The sequence below is a fragment of the Polypterus senegalus genome, chromosome 7 (assembly GCF_016835505.1).
Source record: "Polypterus senegalus isolate Bchr_013 chromosome 7, ASM1683550v1, whole genome shotgun sequence".
NCBI lineage: Eukaryota > Metazoa > Chordata > Cladistia > Polypteriformes > Polypteridae > Polypterus > Polypterus senegalus.
Window position 1 is genome coordinate 143139695 of NC_053160.1, and position 16274 is coordinate 143155968.

The window sequence follows — 16274 nt, forward strand, 5'->3', positions numbered from 1 at the left end:
TATGACTTTTCTGCTGGTTGAGTTTCATGTTGTGATGAATGATATTGTACAGATTATAGTCTGACTTTCTCATGCACAAAAAAGTTCAATGGCTTTCCAAAGGACAGGTGCCGGTACTATTTCCAGCCTGTTTAAAGCATATTAAAGCTTTTCTACATAAGAAGGGTTACCTCTCTACTCATTTTGATGATCCTTTTTAACTGGAGAAGTTTTACTTTTTGGTTGATTATAACTCCACACTTAAATGGACTTATTGTGAAGCAGCAAGACAAGGGAAACACTACTATTTCACTTTTAGAAGAGGTTTTGACACAAGCTCAAGCTTTCATTGTTTGTAAGAGACATTGATAGTGCTCTGCCAATTTTTTTATTTTTTTTTTTTTTTGTTTTTTTGAAGCAGTCTAAGTTGCAGTCAAACATTACAATCAATTTCAATAAAATGAATAAAGCAATTGTAGTGATTAAGGAATCTTTTAATTAACAATGTTTGAAATTCAGAGAAAAAATCTTGAAGAGGTATACTTTTGGAATTGTGTCGATTTCTGGATCAATGTATTTCTGTGAACAGATTTTGTTGAGCATGAACTATATCAAAGTAAACTTTGACGTCATCTGAAAAACAAAGGTTTGCAATTTCCTTGAAAATCAAACTGTGTTCATACAGTCCAGATGTCGAGAAGTTATCCAAAGACCTACAGGCACAAAATCGCATTGAACAAGTACATTATGCATTTTATGTTCACAGCTGTGATCAAGTATTACATTTTAGACAACCTCAGTTTGTCAGGTTACATTATACTGGCAAAACAGAAACATTTTTTTCACCAAATACCGGTAAATGTACAATTGCATCAACAAGAAAATTGTATATTTGCTGCTAAAAGCTTATTAAACACATAAAATTTTGTTACTGCATTGATGGAACTTTTTTGTAATTATTTTGGGAACGGTTAAATGAAAAATGCTACTAAAATGTTTACAACAATTAAGACTGCACAAAGTTGATCAAAAATAGTAAATGATTTTGCTGTAAAGTTTTGTTGTTGTAAAGTTTAACAAAGGGGACAAAGTCATTCTAAAGTCAATGAAACACTGAAAATAATGTTTGTTAACACTTTGTTGTTGTTCTCATACAAAAAGTCCTGCTAAACTGTCTAGAATACATTTTTATTTCCTGTAAATTTTGTATCATTCTTGGTTTTTAGTTGTGTTTTTTTCCTTCCTAAATTCCAAAAGAGGCTCCTCTTCACATTGAGGTTGCTAACTTCTGTTTCAGACCAAACATGATCGGTAATACTAATTTATGAAGAAATTTGTGGCAGCTTTGGTCTATGAAAGCTACATCTTTTGTTTTTTAAAAAAAAAAAATACTGCATCAAGTAAAGTACAACAGAGACACCGTGCTTGAAGATTGTGATGGTGGTGTAGTAATAAGAGATTATGCACAGATTGCAGTAATTAACTCTGGAGACAGTATGAACCTGCTTAGGTGGCTTGAGGCCATGGCAAAAATAGTGAGTGAAAAGAAATGTTTAATGCAGTGGGTGGAAACTGAGATCAGGTTCCTTGCTTTAAAGGCAAGTGTGCTAACCATTTTATTACCATCACAATCTGTGTGGCATTGTTTCTCTGTTGTTCAGTCACACTGTAGTACTGTATTTCATTTCTGTTCTAACCCCAGGCCTGAGTGGTGGGTGCAAGGCCAAAACTTTAAGTAAAAAACACTCAAATATCTATGTGCCAATTTTCAAACTAACCCAGTTTGAGCTTATAGATTTAGAGATTTCATCTTTTACATTTTTTATATTTTTCAGAATGACAGAGACCAAAAAAAACTATATTTTCCAAATATCCGGAATCCGAGACAAGAAAATAAAGAAGATAGCACTTGTAGGAATAAAGAAGCTTGGTGGAAAGTATATTGGTGGATCTGTGAGTGTTTTGCTTTTCTTTTTCTTTTTTTTTTTTTGCTTTTTACTGTATTTCTCACTATTGCCATGGTAGAGTTTTACTTTTTCTTTTATTTAAATTTTAGGACAATTTCAACTTTTGTTTGCTTCTTATACATGTTGGGCATTCCCAAAGAATTACATTTTATTCCACCTTTACACCAGATAGAAATTATAAAACAATTTATAATTATATCATTTTTAAATTATAGAATAATGTTTTTAAGCCTTTCCAGAGCCTGAGAAGGCCAAAGATAAACAATGCCTTGATTGTATTTAAAGAGAGTATAAATAGAACTAGCAACACAAATATTTCAGTAAACAAAAGAAAACTCTGCTGCCCCTCAGGATTAGTAAGCTGTGTGAAAAATATCCAATGTGGCTGCCCTTGTCCCACCACAGTAACACGACAAGCAAATCTTTGTCTCATCTCCTGTATTTTTCTTTCTGAAAATCCCAATACAGGTATTTTAGAAACTGCATATCATCTATTGTAGTATATTATTTAAAACACAATAGTTTTTGCCATTTATCAATGTAGAGCATATATTCATCAAAGTAAGGTCAAATGATGTAAAAAAACATGAAATTGGAACACTCAGAACTTCAAAGAATTTTTGAAGAAATAATATCTTCATTTATTGTCTGGGTAAAGGGCCAACACCAACCAAAACAATTCACTCTGAATTCCACACAGGTAATGGACAAACCAACACAGTTAAACAATTAAGTAATTGTATTGTAAAACACAAATATATGACTAAAGCAAAAAATTCACATAAATCCTCTCAACATATAGATCAAATGAATGGTACATGTGACAAATGATGACAATCCGGAATAAATACTATAAACAGGAACAGACTATAACATGTTAAGAGCGAAAGGGTTTTCCTAGGTAAACCAGTAAGTTTATAGAAATATATTGTGGTTCTGGACAAGCTGGGTTCCCTTTGCTATGATGGTAAATTCTGAAGTGGTTCACATGAAATGGCTACCCCAACAAACAATCAACTCTAACCTGAACTCACGTCCTACTTGGTACACCCTTCCTTATCATAGTGGTGTATCGGAAAGTACAGCACGCATCCTTTCCAAATTAGACGTCAAAATAGACTATAAACCTGCAAACACTCTGCAGCTTGTTCTTTTTAATGCCAAAAGCATCAGCAACACAGTATACTGTTTATCATTTAATGCATGCCCAACATTAAACATCTAAAATGTTTGCAACAGGCATACAAGAACATTGTAATACTGGTCAGAAGGACTTACGCACATACAAGTTCAACTTGACACCTGATTTAACTGGGACACTGTGCAAATAAAATTCGGGGCTAATACTAAGTGTCAGAAAGCTGGCTGAATCATGGCTCTCAAATGAAAACTCCATTAACAGACATTTGGATTTGAACCCAGCATATGCATGCTTAAAAAGAACACCTAAATAATAAAAAAAAGACTTTATGGCCAACACCATCCGATCTCCACCTTATTAATCCCCCTTCCTCCTCATTTTTATATATTGGCTTTGATTCCTGTGTGTCTATTTTTCCTCTGATGATGACCTCTGGTAGGTTGTCAAAAGCTTAGTAATAAAAAACAGTTTTAAGATACATGATTTATTTTATCCCTTTGTGCATCACCAGCTCTAGATTTACCATTAAAGCAGAATAAAACCTTAAAAATAAACTTCAGTGCTATTTCATCTTGTGAATATTTTGGTAAACTCGTACTGTATATAATGGAAACACAGAAAAAGACGTGTTTGCCATAGCAGATTGTTCATTTTCACAGGATCAGAGGAAAAAGCCAAAGCCAACCATCTCCCTCAGTATGTCTGGACTTTCAAGGCCAATTATGTTAATTTTAATTCTGTTTTGTAGCCTTTAATTATCATGCTAATTTTTTTTTCATGAAAATGTAACTTGCACAGATTATGGACCCAGGTAATGTTTAGCTGTCATGGGCTACAATTAAGAAGTTGTGTATTTCATATTGTGCAAGTGATTGATCCTTTTTTTAAGTAAAGCTTACGCCAAACCACAATTCTAAATTAATTAACTCTATTTCTACCTTGAAAGCTCGTATGAATAAAGAATATTTGAAAACAGAAATATCAACAGTGTGCTCCTTTATTTGTCTCATAAAACAGGCAAAGTATTGGCCAATCATAAGCCAATTGCAGATTATTTTTCACCATTGTTAAGTATTACATAAAATCTGTTACTTATTTGAAGATTCGCACATAGTAGTTTCTTGTTTAACTGTGTCTTGTTTATATAGTGGAAAACAATCATGGAGTTTACACTACAAATCTAAATGTGCAGCCATTTGATTAAAAATCAGTAATAAAAATACATTATAATGTTTATATTCATTTATTTGTACTTGCCTACCATTTTTTTCTCTGCTTCTTTGTATGCTGCAAGGTACAGATTTAAGTTTAAATCTGTGATAAAGAAAGCAGGATTATAAAGTTTAGGAAAATACATTGCTTTTTTTTTTCTTTTGCAGTCATATAGTGAACTTGCAACACATCTTATTGTTGAACATCCTTCTGCAAGTGAAAAATTTTTGGCATTTTGTGCAGCAGGTATGTTTTTGAGAAAAATGAATTCTGTAATTTTATTCCCTTATATTTTTGGTAGGTATAATTCCCAAATATAGAATACAATTTTTTGTGTATTTTGAAATTTTAATTTGTGTATGTATTTATATTGTTGCTTCATTTTTGTCTTAAAACTCCGTTTTGAACTGTTTACCTGTTTCAGTGGATAGTGCCTTTGTGTTTAATATTAGAAACCTAGAATAGAGTTCCTTTTATTGTCACTGCAACAACATTTTAGTGTATTCTCTGAAGAGTACATACAATGTAATAAAAGCAGAATCTTCAACAGATTCAAAATGTGCTCTGCATTTTAAACTAAACACGTGGTAATATAAACCAATAAGACCATTAAACTAATTTATTGTTCAGGTCATGTTAGGTTGGGGAACATGCACGCATTGCCGTACCCATCACATGACGAACAACTTGGGATTCTGGTTGGCAACCTACCAGGCAGACACGTGGTCCAGTCCAGCCAGATGTTACATGGGCGTCCCCTTGGCCTGGATTAGTCTCTCAGGTCGTCAACAGTGAGGAGCCGGATCACCTTTGGGTGAATCGTGCCACATGGCTCTAGTGCCATAACTGATACTCCCTCACAATGCAGGTAATGTGCCACATTCGGCACTCCATGAGCAACCACTGTTAATGAAGCACAATTCATAGACTCCCTATAGGCAAACTCATAATCGTTAGGCATCAGTCTTACCATAGTTGAGTTATCTGCAAACTTGATTATTTTATTAGAATTTTTTTATTTTTAAGCTTTTACATTTGTTGTATTACTTAAATATAAATTTCTGTTTGTTTGTAAATGTATCATTAGGAAAATGGATACTGCCAATTAAGTACTTGACAGAGAGTGACAGGAATGGTAAATGGCTACCTGAAGAATCCTATGAATGGAATAATGAAAGTGGAAAATCTTCTTCTTCATATGCACAGTACATGAAAAATGCCCCCAAAATTTGGCGAATGCGAATGTCTGCATCTGGTTTTCATGGAGCTTTTCATGATTGGAAAGTTGTTTTAGTGATTGCCAACAGCAAACGGAAAAAAACATTTGAACGGTAGGAATGTTTGCACTCTTCTAAATGCACAAATAGATTCATTATTCAGATAATATTGTAAATATCAGAACATGGAGACTTTCACAAACAAGGGTTTATGTTTTTCTCAGAGAGACAATCTTGCTGTATTAAACCTCTATATGTTCATTAGCTACTGTAAATTTTGCTCCATATAAAGTAATTGTGCTCTGTAATGTACTTTTTGTTTCATCCTGATTTTGGGTTTTGCCTTGGGTGCAATACTACCTTGATAGACTGCATCCTCACCTCCTTAAATCGGATTGGGTTCAGAAGTGGTTTGATATTACTTGTGGTCATTACTGGAGGTTTTCTGGTCAGTTACTACGCTTTTGGTAATTGCAATTCTAGAAAATTGTTTTCTGAATCTAACTTTTCTCTAAATTCTCTATAAAGGAAAATAGGGTTTGTACTGTTTTTTGTGACTGGTTTCTACAAATTCACAGTTGATAGTCTTTAAATAAACGGTTGCAAAATAAATGGGCAAAAATGTTAGTCTGTGACACTGTTAAGTTTTTACTACTGGTTTGCACCAAAAATCCATTTTCTCAATAAACTGCATGATATTCTTGGCCACACATTAGCTTTTGGTCTGACATTTTTTGCTCTTAATACCATCCATAACAAGGTTAATACCAAAAATGGAAAAGTCACAAAAAGTAAAATGAATAGGCAATGTTAAAGTCATATTTTTGGTTAACATTACTGTGCAGTGTCAGCCTAGAGGTTTCTAGGAGTGTTTCTCTCTTTAATATCCATGTAGCAGCCTTTGATGTAACATTACTCTCCAGTCCTCTTGAAGGCAGTCTCAATATTAATGACACCTTAAGATAATGAATTGTGACTTCAACCAAATTTTTTACTCATTTGATTGTTTACTATTCTTTTAAGACCTGTAAAGCTATTGTAACTTTACGTTGGACTATCTGAACTTGTATATTAAGAAAAGTTACTGTTTTATACGTCCTAGCAACACTCATTTCAGGTAGAAAATAAGAAATTGTAGAAAATGTTTAAATCTGTTTAAATTTATAGACACAGTTAATAGTTTTTAAATTCATTAATTAAAAAAAAAAAACTACAAAGTTTTTAATATTTTCCTTTAGAGTCCTTAAAGCTGGCAATGCAACTGTATTCAATCAAGTGTCTGCCTTCTATGAAACTACACATGTTTTGACAACAAATCTGGAACATTGTGAAGATTATGCTACATCTTTGAAATTGCCCTGCTATTCTGTAAGCTACATAGGAGAGTATTTGTTTGGGGTAAGTTACCATTTTATGATCTCATTTTAGTGGTGTTTTACCTAAAAGCAACAGTTATTTTGTCATTTCTGTGCTACCCAGTTCCTCAGATTGTATTATTAATTGCATTTGGAAATGAGTAATACAATGAAAAGGGGAGTATTTACAACTATATGCTGTGAAATCTATGTACTAGAAAATAATTGGCTCCAGCAGACCCCCCATGACCCTGTGTTAGGATTTAGCGGGTTGAATGATGACTGACTGACTAATTGCAAATGTTTTACTTACTACAAAATGATTATACAAGTGATAACTTTACAGCATAAATTTTCTCTCATAAGTAATTTTTCTTCAGAGTTGTTTATTACTTTGCATATTTTCACAATAGTTTAATATATTAAATATATTACATATTTGATTTGAAAAGTTTTTCTTTGATTCAGTTAATTCTCTTTCAGAAGTAAAACAAGCTCTGTATGCAGTTAGTTCTCAATTAAAGAATAGACAAACATATAATAGGTGAGCACAATGGGAGTGGGAACCTCAAAAGGAGCAGAGGATGCCTGGAGGAGGAGAGAGAAACAAAGCAATCAGCCCTAAAGGACAGATGCTGTTCATGTTTTTAAGCATGCATAGCGGAAGAAGCATATCATGCGACAGAGTAGCCGCAAATAAGCCTAGCAAGTAAGAGAGCAATGTGAAAGTCTATCTATAGGTTACGACTTAGCGTTTCACGGCGAATTTGATATCTGACAACTTCTTTTTTTTTATTTCGGGCACTGTGCGACTTGTGAACTTGAGCATTTATGTTTCTCTGACATACTCTGTCACTTGATCATCTTCCTTTTCTTGTTTATACCATTGTTTAAACCAACAAATAGTATGTTTTTCCTTGCCTCCACTTATTTTTTGCTGAAATTGTTCTTTTTTTCCTCGTGGTTTTGCCATTGTCTTTTCACAGAACACTGAGCTTAAGGGCTATTTATATTGATTTACATACTCAAAGAGGCGTAATTCTGGGAGGAGTTGGGGCGGGACAGCAGGCGCGTGCACGTGTGTCAATTTCCACACTGACCGGGATTTATGTAGCGGAAGAATGTGGAAGTTGGCGAACGCACAGATTTATGCATCTGGATTTTTTTGTGCGTAAGTACATTTCCGCTTTTGTGCTTCCATCATGTTATAGTGCAAATTCTATGCACGGCGTTATGCATGAGGCCCCTGGAGTTCAAAAGAAATGCCAACATGCAGCAACATGTGGACACTGGCCAAGATCGGAACAAAAAACCAAACGTGGTCACTAACTACAACTGCATGAAGGTATGGAAATAAATATAATATTGCATTAGTGCAACAATGTTTTCCGAAATGTACAATACAGGTCATAAAATGAATTATTCCATATGTCATATATACCTAAGTCTCTCTTTTTTGTCAGCGTGGCTTTGACATCATGGATCAGAAGGTGCATGCTAATTCAATGTGAGCAGGAGCACTCAAGAATAAAATTGAATAAAAACAAACTGACATCCACAGTCATTCTCAGTCAGTGACACCATTCACATCCACGTGCACAGTTTTCCCAGTCTCAAGATCTGACGTGGTTTTCAAATAAACGGGGTATAACAAAATAAGTTTGTTTGTTATACCACGTCTTTATCTGAAAACAGAGTCAGATCCGGCGGGTGTGTGGGAGCTTGAACGTGAGTCAGAGAATAAAACTGAAAAAAAAAAACATTAACTTTAACTAAATTTACAGATGCAAATCAAATGTATGCTTTTATTGTACAATATTAACAATAAGAGCAGCTCACTACTGAAAATGGCAAATTTGGGAAGCAGCTGATATCAAAACTGCGACCTCTTGATTGGAAGGCAGCAGTTCTTAGGATTGCACCACGCAAGCGGTCGTATCAACCGCCTACTGTAACCTACTTTCTTTTTTTCTTTGGTTAAATTCTTGAATAAAAGTGCACTTGTTTTGTTATATTTGTACCTTTTGTGAAAGTGTTTATTTCATATTTATATTTCAGGCTTCACACATCATACATTTCATGTCTACATTTTTTCAATTATTACTAAAACATGAAAAACGTTTCTGTGTTAACTACGTTTTTACATAGATTGTTGTTGACACGGAAAACACATGAAATTTATGTATTCCAAATGATGATGTACTATTTTACCCTATAAAGCTCCAGCACTTCATTCAAAGATAAACACTGAGCACTGAGAAACTTCTTTGCGAAATGAACTACAGCGGGGGGGATAGGCTACCAGGCTGCTTGCTGTTAATCGACACATTTACAGGACAAAAGACGCTGGCAGAGAGGTGAGAATGGATTTAAGGTGGGCCGGATTTACAAGCTTTCTCATAACCCTTAACAGTAGAATTACCAGGGCCTAAGAAGAACAAAACTGAAAACACAAGAACACTCAGCTGGAGAAGCATCACAGTCATTTAGCAGCAAGGAGAAATGAACAACGCTGTAGCGGTCCTGTGCCGCAAAGATTCACACCATCGAGAAGACGGTGATTTATTTATTTTTATGGTGGAGATTCCATGGATGCATCCAGCCTTTGCCCAACCCGCATGCACTCACAAACCGAGACAAAAACAAAGCAAACTGGTAATCAAACAGCAAATAAAGAATGTAATGAAAACTAATGAAATAAAAACAATGATACCGCCCCTGTTCCCCTTACAGCGATTACACATTAAATGCAACAAAGCACAAACAAAACACACACAGTAAATCATGAAAAACGGCAACAGATGAAATGTAATGATGAAAACAGATAGTCCAGAGATCCACACGTTGAACTGGAATGTAAAGATAGTCCTACTGCTAGTTCCTGAAATGGTGATGACAGGTTCAGGAGCGCTCCTTTCTTTGTGGGATGGCCGTGAATCCATTTACAGTCCTCGTGTACACAGGCAGACGGCAGACAATCTAGACGCACAAAACAATCCAGGACAAAATGAATAAGTACAGGTAACCCAACAGAAGGCAGACAGACAGGAACTTGAAACACAAATTACAAAAACTTTTTGCTTATGGTCACCGGCCCTCTTTTTAAAAGCTACTCTGACATCCTTTAACCCCAACAGCCCCAGCACCCTCAGCAGACGACCAATCAGAGCCACTGCTTGGACGTGCAGTTTCAAATTCTATTGGCTACTTTCACCATCCCAAGCGGCGTATTCCTCTGCAGTTGCTTCTCTACAGTACAGTATTGCCACGAAAAAAGCCATAAAAATTGCAAAGGATGTTTGCAGTTTCCCCTAACAATTATTAGATAGGTTCTAAGGAAAAATCTAACAATGACTGAGGCCACGAAATCTGAACCGTGACTTCGTGGGGGGTCTACTGTATGAGATTATGTGTGATTAAACTAGTTTTTGGGTTCTTCAGATGGCATAGACATTTCAGAGATAAGTAAAATTGTCATTAAAATGACATGAGGTAGATTATGAGTCATGGGTTGTACATTGAGGAATGAGAAGGCATTTAAAAAAACAGTTTTGACTGGAAAATCAAGTAGGTTTTTATGAAGAGTATTCTAAAGAATAATCAGACTTTGAAAAATTAAAGTGAGAATGGGGTCAGTAGCTTTATTCCCAAAATCTGCATTATTGCATGCAATGAATAAAATGAGCCACAATATTAACGGAGAGAATTATTTACCAGTATTTAAACCTTTATAAGGTAATTCTATTCTCTAATTGAAATTAATTCTTTATTTTCAGGATATTTTATACGCCTAAGACGTGACTAGTGGCAAAAGCTAGATCGCTAATGCAGAGTTCAGACTTCCTTTTTTTTTTTTTTTTTTTAATAAGAAATGGGGGTGGTTGTGAAATAGGGAAGAATTGAAACAGTCTTTTTTGTTGTTGTTTTTAATAGTTATAGCAGACTGTTTTATAAAAGCTATAATAAAAGGTTACATTTAATATTGAGTAATTATACTGTGGAATACTTTCTATTTTTGGGTCCAGTAGGGCTAGTGGGCTTTTGAGTTCTATTTATCTAACATTTTGCCCCATTTCCTTATGAGCCTGTGATTATGAAAAGCAGTATCAGAAAATGGATGGAATGAAAATAATTGATAATTCTCCTTTTTCTTTGTTAGAACTCCAGACAGTAATCCCTGGTATTATACTAGGCTTTCATGACCAGAGTGGATTGTTTTATAATCATTACCCCAAACCTAATGTTGTTTTAACATTCTCGATTAAGTTAGGGTAAAGAACGCCAAAATGCTGAAACAGCTTCTTGAAAGAACCTGTGCATGCCATCCTTATAGCTCTGTGAGCAAACATTGAAATTTAATATTTTGCACTTTGAAATTGGATTTAAAAACACTAGTGTTTTAATTCATTATGCATGTACATATTTATATATGTTAATAGTTAAAAGTAGTGGCATAGGCAGGTGTTTTGTTTTGAAAGAAATATGTGTGTCTTAATTATATGCTCAGCATTTAATTTCACTCATTTGCATCCACATTAGTATCTACTGATCTTGTTAGGATGCCAGTAATATTCTTTTGTGCTTTAAGGGTATTATGTGAAATTTACATAATTACTTTTAAGACTTTTTGTTTTTTATTTTCTTAAACATTTAGCTAACATTTTGCATGGCGTTCAGAACACTATCTGCCAACAAAACACCTTTGTTTAAATAACTTAATACATTCTAGCACTTTTAAATCTTATTGCTTTTAGTAGTTTTGCTGACTAAATGAAATTTGAGTCAATAAATGACAGTGATTACCCAGGAAATAAAATGCAAAATTTAATGGATATATTTTTGCTGTATTTTTTTTATTTAAAAATAATTTATATTGTCGAAAATTGCAATGTTGTTACCACCTTACAAAACGGAACGCTCAAGCAAATCAAAAATAGATTTTATATTTTTTGAGCAGTAAATGACTCTAAACAAGGAGGAGAGGAACACATAATGGTAAACCCTTAGCACCTTTCATCAGTTTTAACAAAGTCAACGTTCTGGCTAGCTGTCCACCCCTTCTTGGGCATTCTGCAGTATTGTAGGTAAATGCTGGGTAGTCTAATAATGTCTCATAAACACTGAAGGTTTGAATTTTTGAATCAAAACATCCAAAGTGGATGTGTTTTAAATTTTAAGGCATTTTCATTCACCTATAGATATTGGTGCCCTTCAGCCCCATTGCAAGTTGCAAGAATAGACAGCTTTTGTTTGTTTTGTTTTTTTTATTATCATTATTATTATGTGGCAAAGAAATAACTTTGACCTGAAAAATGCCAAACTTATCCTTGAATATTAGGTTTTTGTTGAGGACCAGAAAATAAGAGGGGAACTAAAAAAATCAAATACTTTTTTGTGGCACTGAGTCTAAAAAAGGAGGATTTTGAAATTATTCCAGTACTTAACTGGACCCTAGTATAAAACATACAACTAGAGGTATGTGGTCATATGTCATGGTTTTATCATTTTTGCAGTAGCTAGTTACCATTAGAATAAAAAAAAAGACTGTGAATAAGTTATTTTGGCAGTTTATTCTGCTAGAAATAAATACATGAAAAACTACTCTGTATCCTCCAATCTTAGAAAATGTTATTTTTCCAACCTTTTTAAGCTGTAATAAGCCCATTTTAGATAATAATGCTGTATGTGTAGTAAAAAAGAAGACTGTTGCCAAAGATATTGACTAAACTGTATGCTGCTTCATGAAAATGTAATGTTTAGGTCTACTTTGTTGCAGTCTAGATCATTCCCACCTGTTACTAACATTTCCCTTAAAAAATAAGTATGTATTGCTCATTCAGTCTTTAAATGCCTTGCATAAGATTTTCCTCATTTTTTTTCTAGTTTATTCCACCCCAGAATCTAACAACCTTTCTCTCTTACTTTATCAAGCATTTTGTCAATTCCATCTGGCAGAAGGCCCCATACCAAGGCTTCCAGACAGGTGAAAGTTCACTGCTCTGGAGCATCCTAGACACCAACAAATCTAAAATGGTAACATATTTACTTAAAGATATTCATGATGTAGCATCCTGTGTCCTTATGGCTTAGTTTTCAGGAGAACCTCCCAACATTCTACTATGAAAATGAAGATCAGACAGGAGTGGAAAGAGATTACCTAGGAGATTGTGGCTCTTCTGAACACAGAAAACTCTCTTTAGAACTAAATAAAAGTATTGGAACACCAAGTTACATCTATTTTGTCTAAATTACTAGTCATTGAATACTGTAATTAAAGGAAAAATATCTATATAGTATATACCCAAAAAAATGCAGTTAATGGTAACACTTACAATTTTTAGAAAATATATAATCGCTTGTCTTTCCTGGGCTACTTGAATGTAATCCAGTGGTGGAATGATATCAGAGAATACATTATGTACATCTGGTAGAAGTTGGCTGTGTCCAAGGTTTTTGATTTTGCAGTTCCAAACTGTGCTGATTATCAGATAGTCATTTGGGAGCTTGGGAAATGCCCTGTTTATCTTATAAGGATATTTAAGTATTGTTTTCCTTGCATCAATTCTTCTGCAGTTCAAGCATGAAAGGCCATGGCATCCGTGGTCAAAAGAGCATTTAAAGTGGGTTTATAGCCATTTTTCCTGTACTCTGCATATCTCATGCTTTCTTATAGATCTGCAAACGTAATTTTCAAGCCAGTGCCATTTCACTTTATAATAGTTGTTTTAAATTGCTGTAATTTTGGAGCTGAACGATTCCAAAAACTTAGAACAAAGTTCATTAAAGAGATTATGATGGTTGTTTAACTTAGATTTAGATTGGGCACTTTACTCTACAGTAAATAAGATATTGTTTTTATTGCAACTGTTAAAGATGTTGGTATAATAGGTGGTTTTAGCAATAGAGAGGACATTTTTGTACCATAGGATGTGATTGGCATACAGCCCAAACTTTTTAGATAGCCGTTGTAAAAGAATCACTCTTAATACATGAAAAAGATTTGGGACAGCCACCCGTATATTGTCCCTAGCTGCAGAAGGGTTTGAAAATAGACACTGATGTGCATACATTGAGTTCCTGACTGAACTGATTTGAGTGGTGAACTGATGATGACTTTAAAGGCCAAAACCATAAGTGATGTAATCTAAGGCTGGAGCCAGAAGTGATGTTCGTTCTAGGTGCTTTGGCCGGAAGTGACGTTGTTCTAGGAGCCAGCAGTGCCGTCGTTGAAGTTGAATCAGATAGGTTTTCCCGTATTTGGCCTGCAGAGACAGCAGAAGTAGGCTTAGTATACCCTGCCACCCCCTGTCCTGTGTAACGCCATCCACTGTAAAGGTGCATAGTCCATCACCAGGGTGAACTCTCATCCTAAAAGGTAGTACCACAGCTGAGTAATCACCTATTTAATTGCCAGAGCCTCCCGCTCCACTGCCGCATACCTGGTTTCACGGGCCAACAGTTTCTGACCCGGGTACATTACGGGGTGTTCCACTCCATTGACGCTTTGGCTCCGCACGGCTCCAAGACCTGTGTCCGAAGCGTTCGTCTGGAGGATGAAAAGTAGAGAAAAGTTAGGTGCTTTCAACACTGGAGCTGACTTAAGGGCCTGTTTGAGGTCACTAAATGCAGCTTGTGTTGTATCATCCCATACCACATGATTTGGTTTCCCCATCCTTGTAAGATTGGTCAGGGGCATTGCCCTCTCGGAAAAACTGGGTATAAACCAGCATTAGTAGCCTGCTAAGCCGAGAAAAGCCTGTACCTGCCTCTTGGTCATCAGACGGGGCCAATTCAATATGACATCTAATTTGGAGTGTTTTGGCCTTCCTGTACCCCAGCCCACTAGGTAACCTAAATATTTGGCTTCAACTAAACATTTCTTCGGATTAATACAAAGACCGACTTCCGCTAGTGACCGCAATACAGCTTGGACCTGCTGTAGGTGTGCTTTTCAGGTGCTGGAATAGATGATGTCATACAAGTAGGCAGCACTATACAAATTATGAGGACGGAGCACTTTGTCCACCAGACACTGGAAGGTCACAGGTGCCCCATGTAATCCAAATGGAAGAACCCAAATCTTTCAGTGTCCACTAGGGGTACTAAACGCTGTCTTTTCTTTTGCAGAGTGTGTTAAGGAAGCCAGTACAGTACCCCTTTGTCATATCTAGGGTAGTCAAAAATTTAGCTTGTCCTAGTCACTCAAGGAGGTCGTCCACTTGCAGCATCAGATATGCATCAAATTGGGAGACTTGGTTAAGCTGACGGAAGTCTTTGCAAAACCTCCAACTTTCATCAGGCTTTCCTACCAAAACGATAGGACTGGATTAGGGACTATAACTTTACTCTATCACACCTAGATCCAGCATTCTTTTGATCTCCAGCTCCACTTCTGGCTTTTTTGCTTCAGCGAGTCGATATGGACATTCTCAGACTATTACCCTAGGTTTCATCATGATGTCATGCCCAACCAGGGAGGTTCGTCCAGGTTTCTCACTTACTACCTCCAGGGCAGACATGATAACTGCTTTGAGCTCTTGTCATTGTAGGCGAGTCAGATTATCACCGAAGTTAAGGTTTAATTTATGAGCGAAGAGTGAACGGGGCTGTCCAAGGGAGAGTTTGGGTTCCCTTCCTTCCACGGTGTTAGCAAATTAATGTAATAAATCTGTTCGCTGGGATGACGATTTGGTTGTTTAACAAAATAATGGACCAACCCCTTCCTCTCCTTAACATCATATGGGCCTTGCCATTGTGCCAGTAATTTGGAGTGTGAGGTAGTAACCAATACCATGACTCAATCCCCCGGATGGAAGTACTGAAGAAACGTACCATGGTTATAACAGTGGACCTGGGCTGCTTGTGCCTTCTCCATGTGAGATTTTAGAATAGGTCTACATTTTGCAAATCTATTGCATAATTGTGCGATTATATTCAAGTATATTTCTACTGGGGAGGCCCTCATCCTCCCAACCCTCCTTTTAATATATCCAATATACCTTGGGGTTGTTGTCCATATAATAACGAAAAAGGGTGACAACCCCATGGAGGCTTGTGGGACTTTCCGATATGCAAAAAGGATGAGGGGGAGGAGCTGATCCCAGTTCCTTCCATTCTCATTGACTACCTTATGTAGCATCTGTTTGAGAGTTTGATTAAACCTCTCAACTAGACCATCAGTTTGAGGATGATATACCGAGTGCTTTAAATGTTTTATTTTTAGTAACTTGGCTGCCTCCCTGAACGTCTCCAAGGTAAAAAACGTCCCTTCATCCGTCAGGATTTCTTTAGGGATGCCGACTCACGCAAAGCCTTTGATGTTGCTGAGCGCAATGGAACACCTTTGGGATATCGGGTAGCATTTCAGGACCATTATATATTTATGTCCCCTGGTCGAGGGCTC

The 16274-nt window shown here is 35.9% G+C and overlaps 1 protein-coding gene across 1 annotated transcript in view; it reads left to right on the forward strand.

Annotated features, from left to right (window-relative positions):
• LOC120532078 (SMC5-SMC6 complex localization factor protein 1-like) overlaps positions 1-16274 on the forward strand; it is a 91923-nt gene that overhangs the window by 18097 nt on the left and 57552 nt on the right. Inside the window, exons 2-6 of the mRNA XM_039757983.1 lie at positions 1815-1932; positions 4467-4545; positions 5387-5630; positions 6755-6914; positions 12803-12904. Of these exons, the coding sequence (XP_039613917.1) occupies positions 1816-1932; positions 4467-4545; positions 5387-5630; positions 6755-6914; positions 12803-12904 (702 nt within the window). The 5' untranslated portion in view covers position 1815. The remainder of the gene's footprint in view (positions 1-1814; positions 1933-4466; positions 4546-5386; positions 5631-6754; positions 6915-12802; positions 12905-16274) is intronic.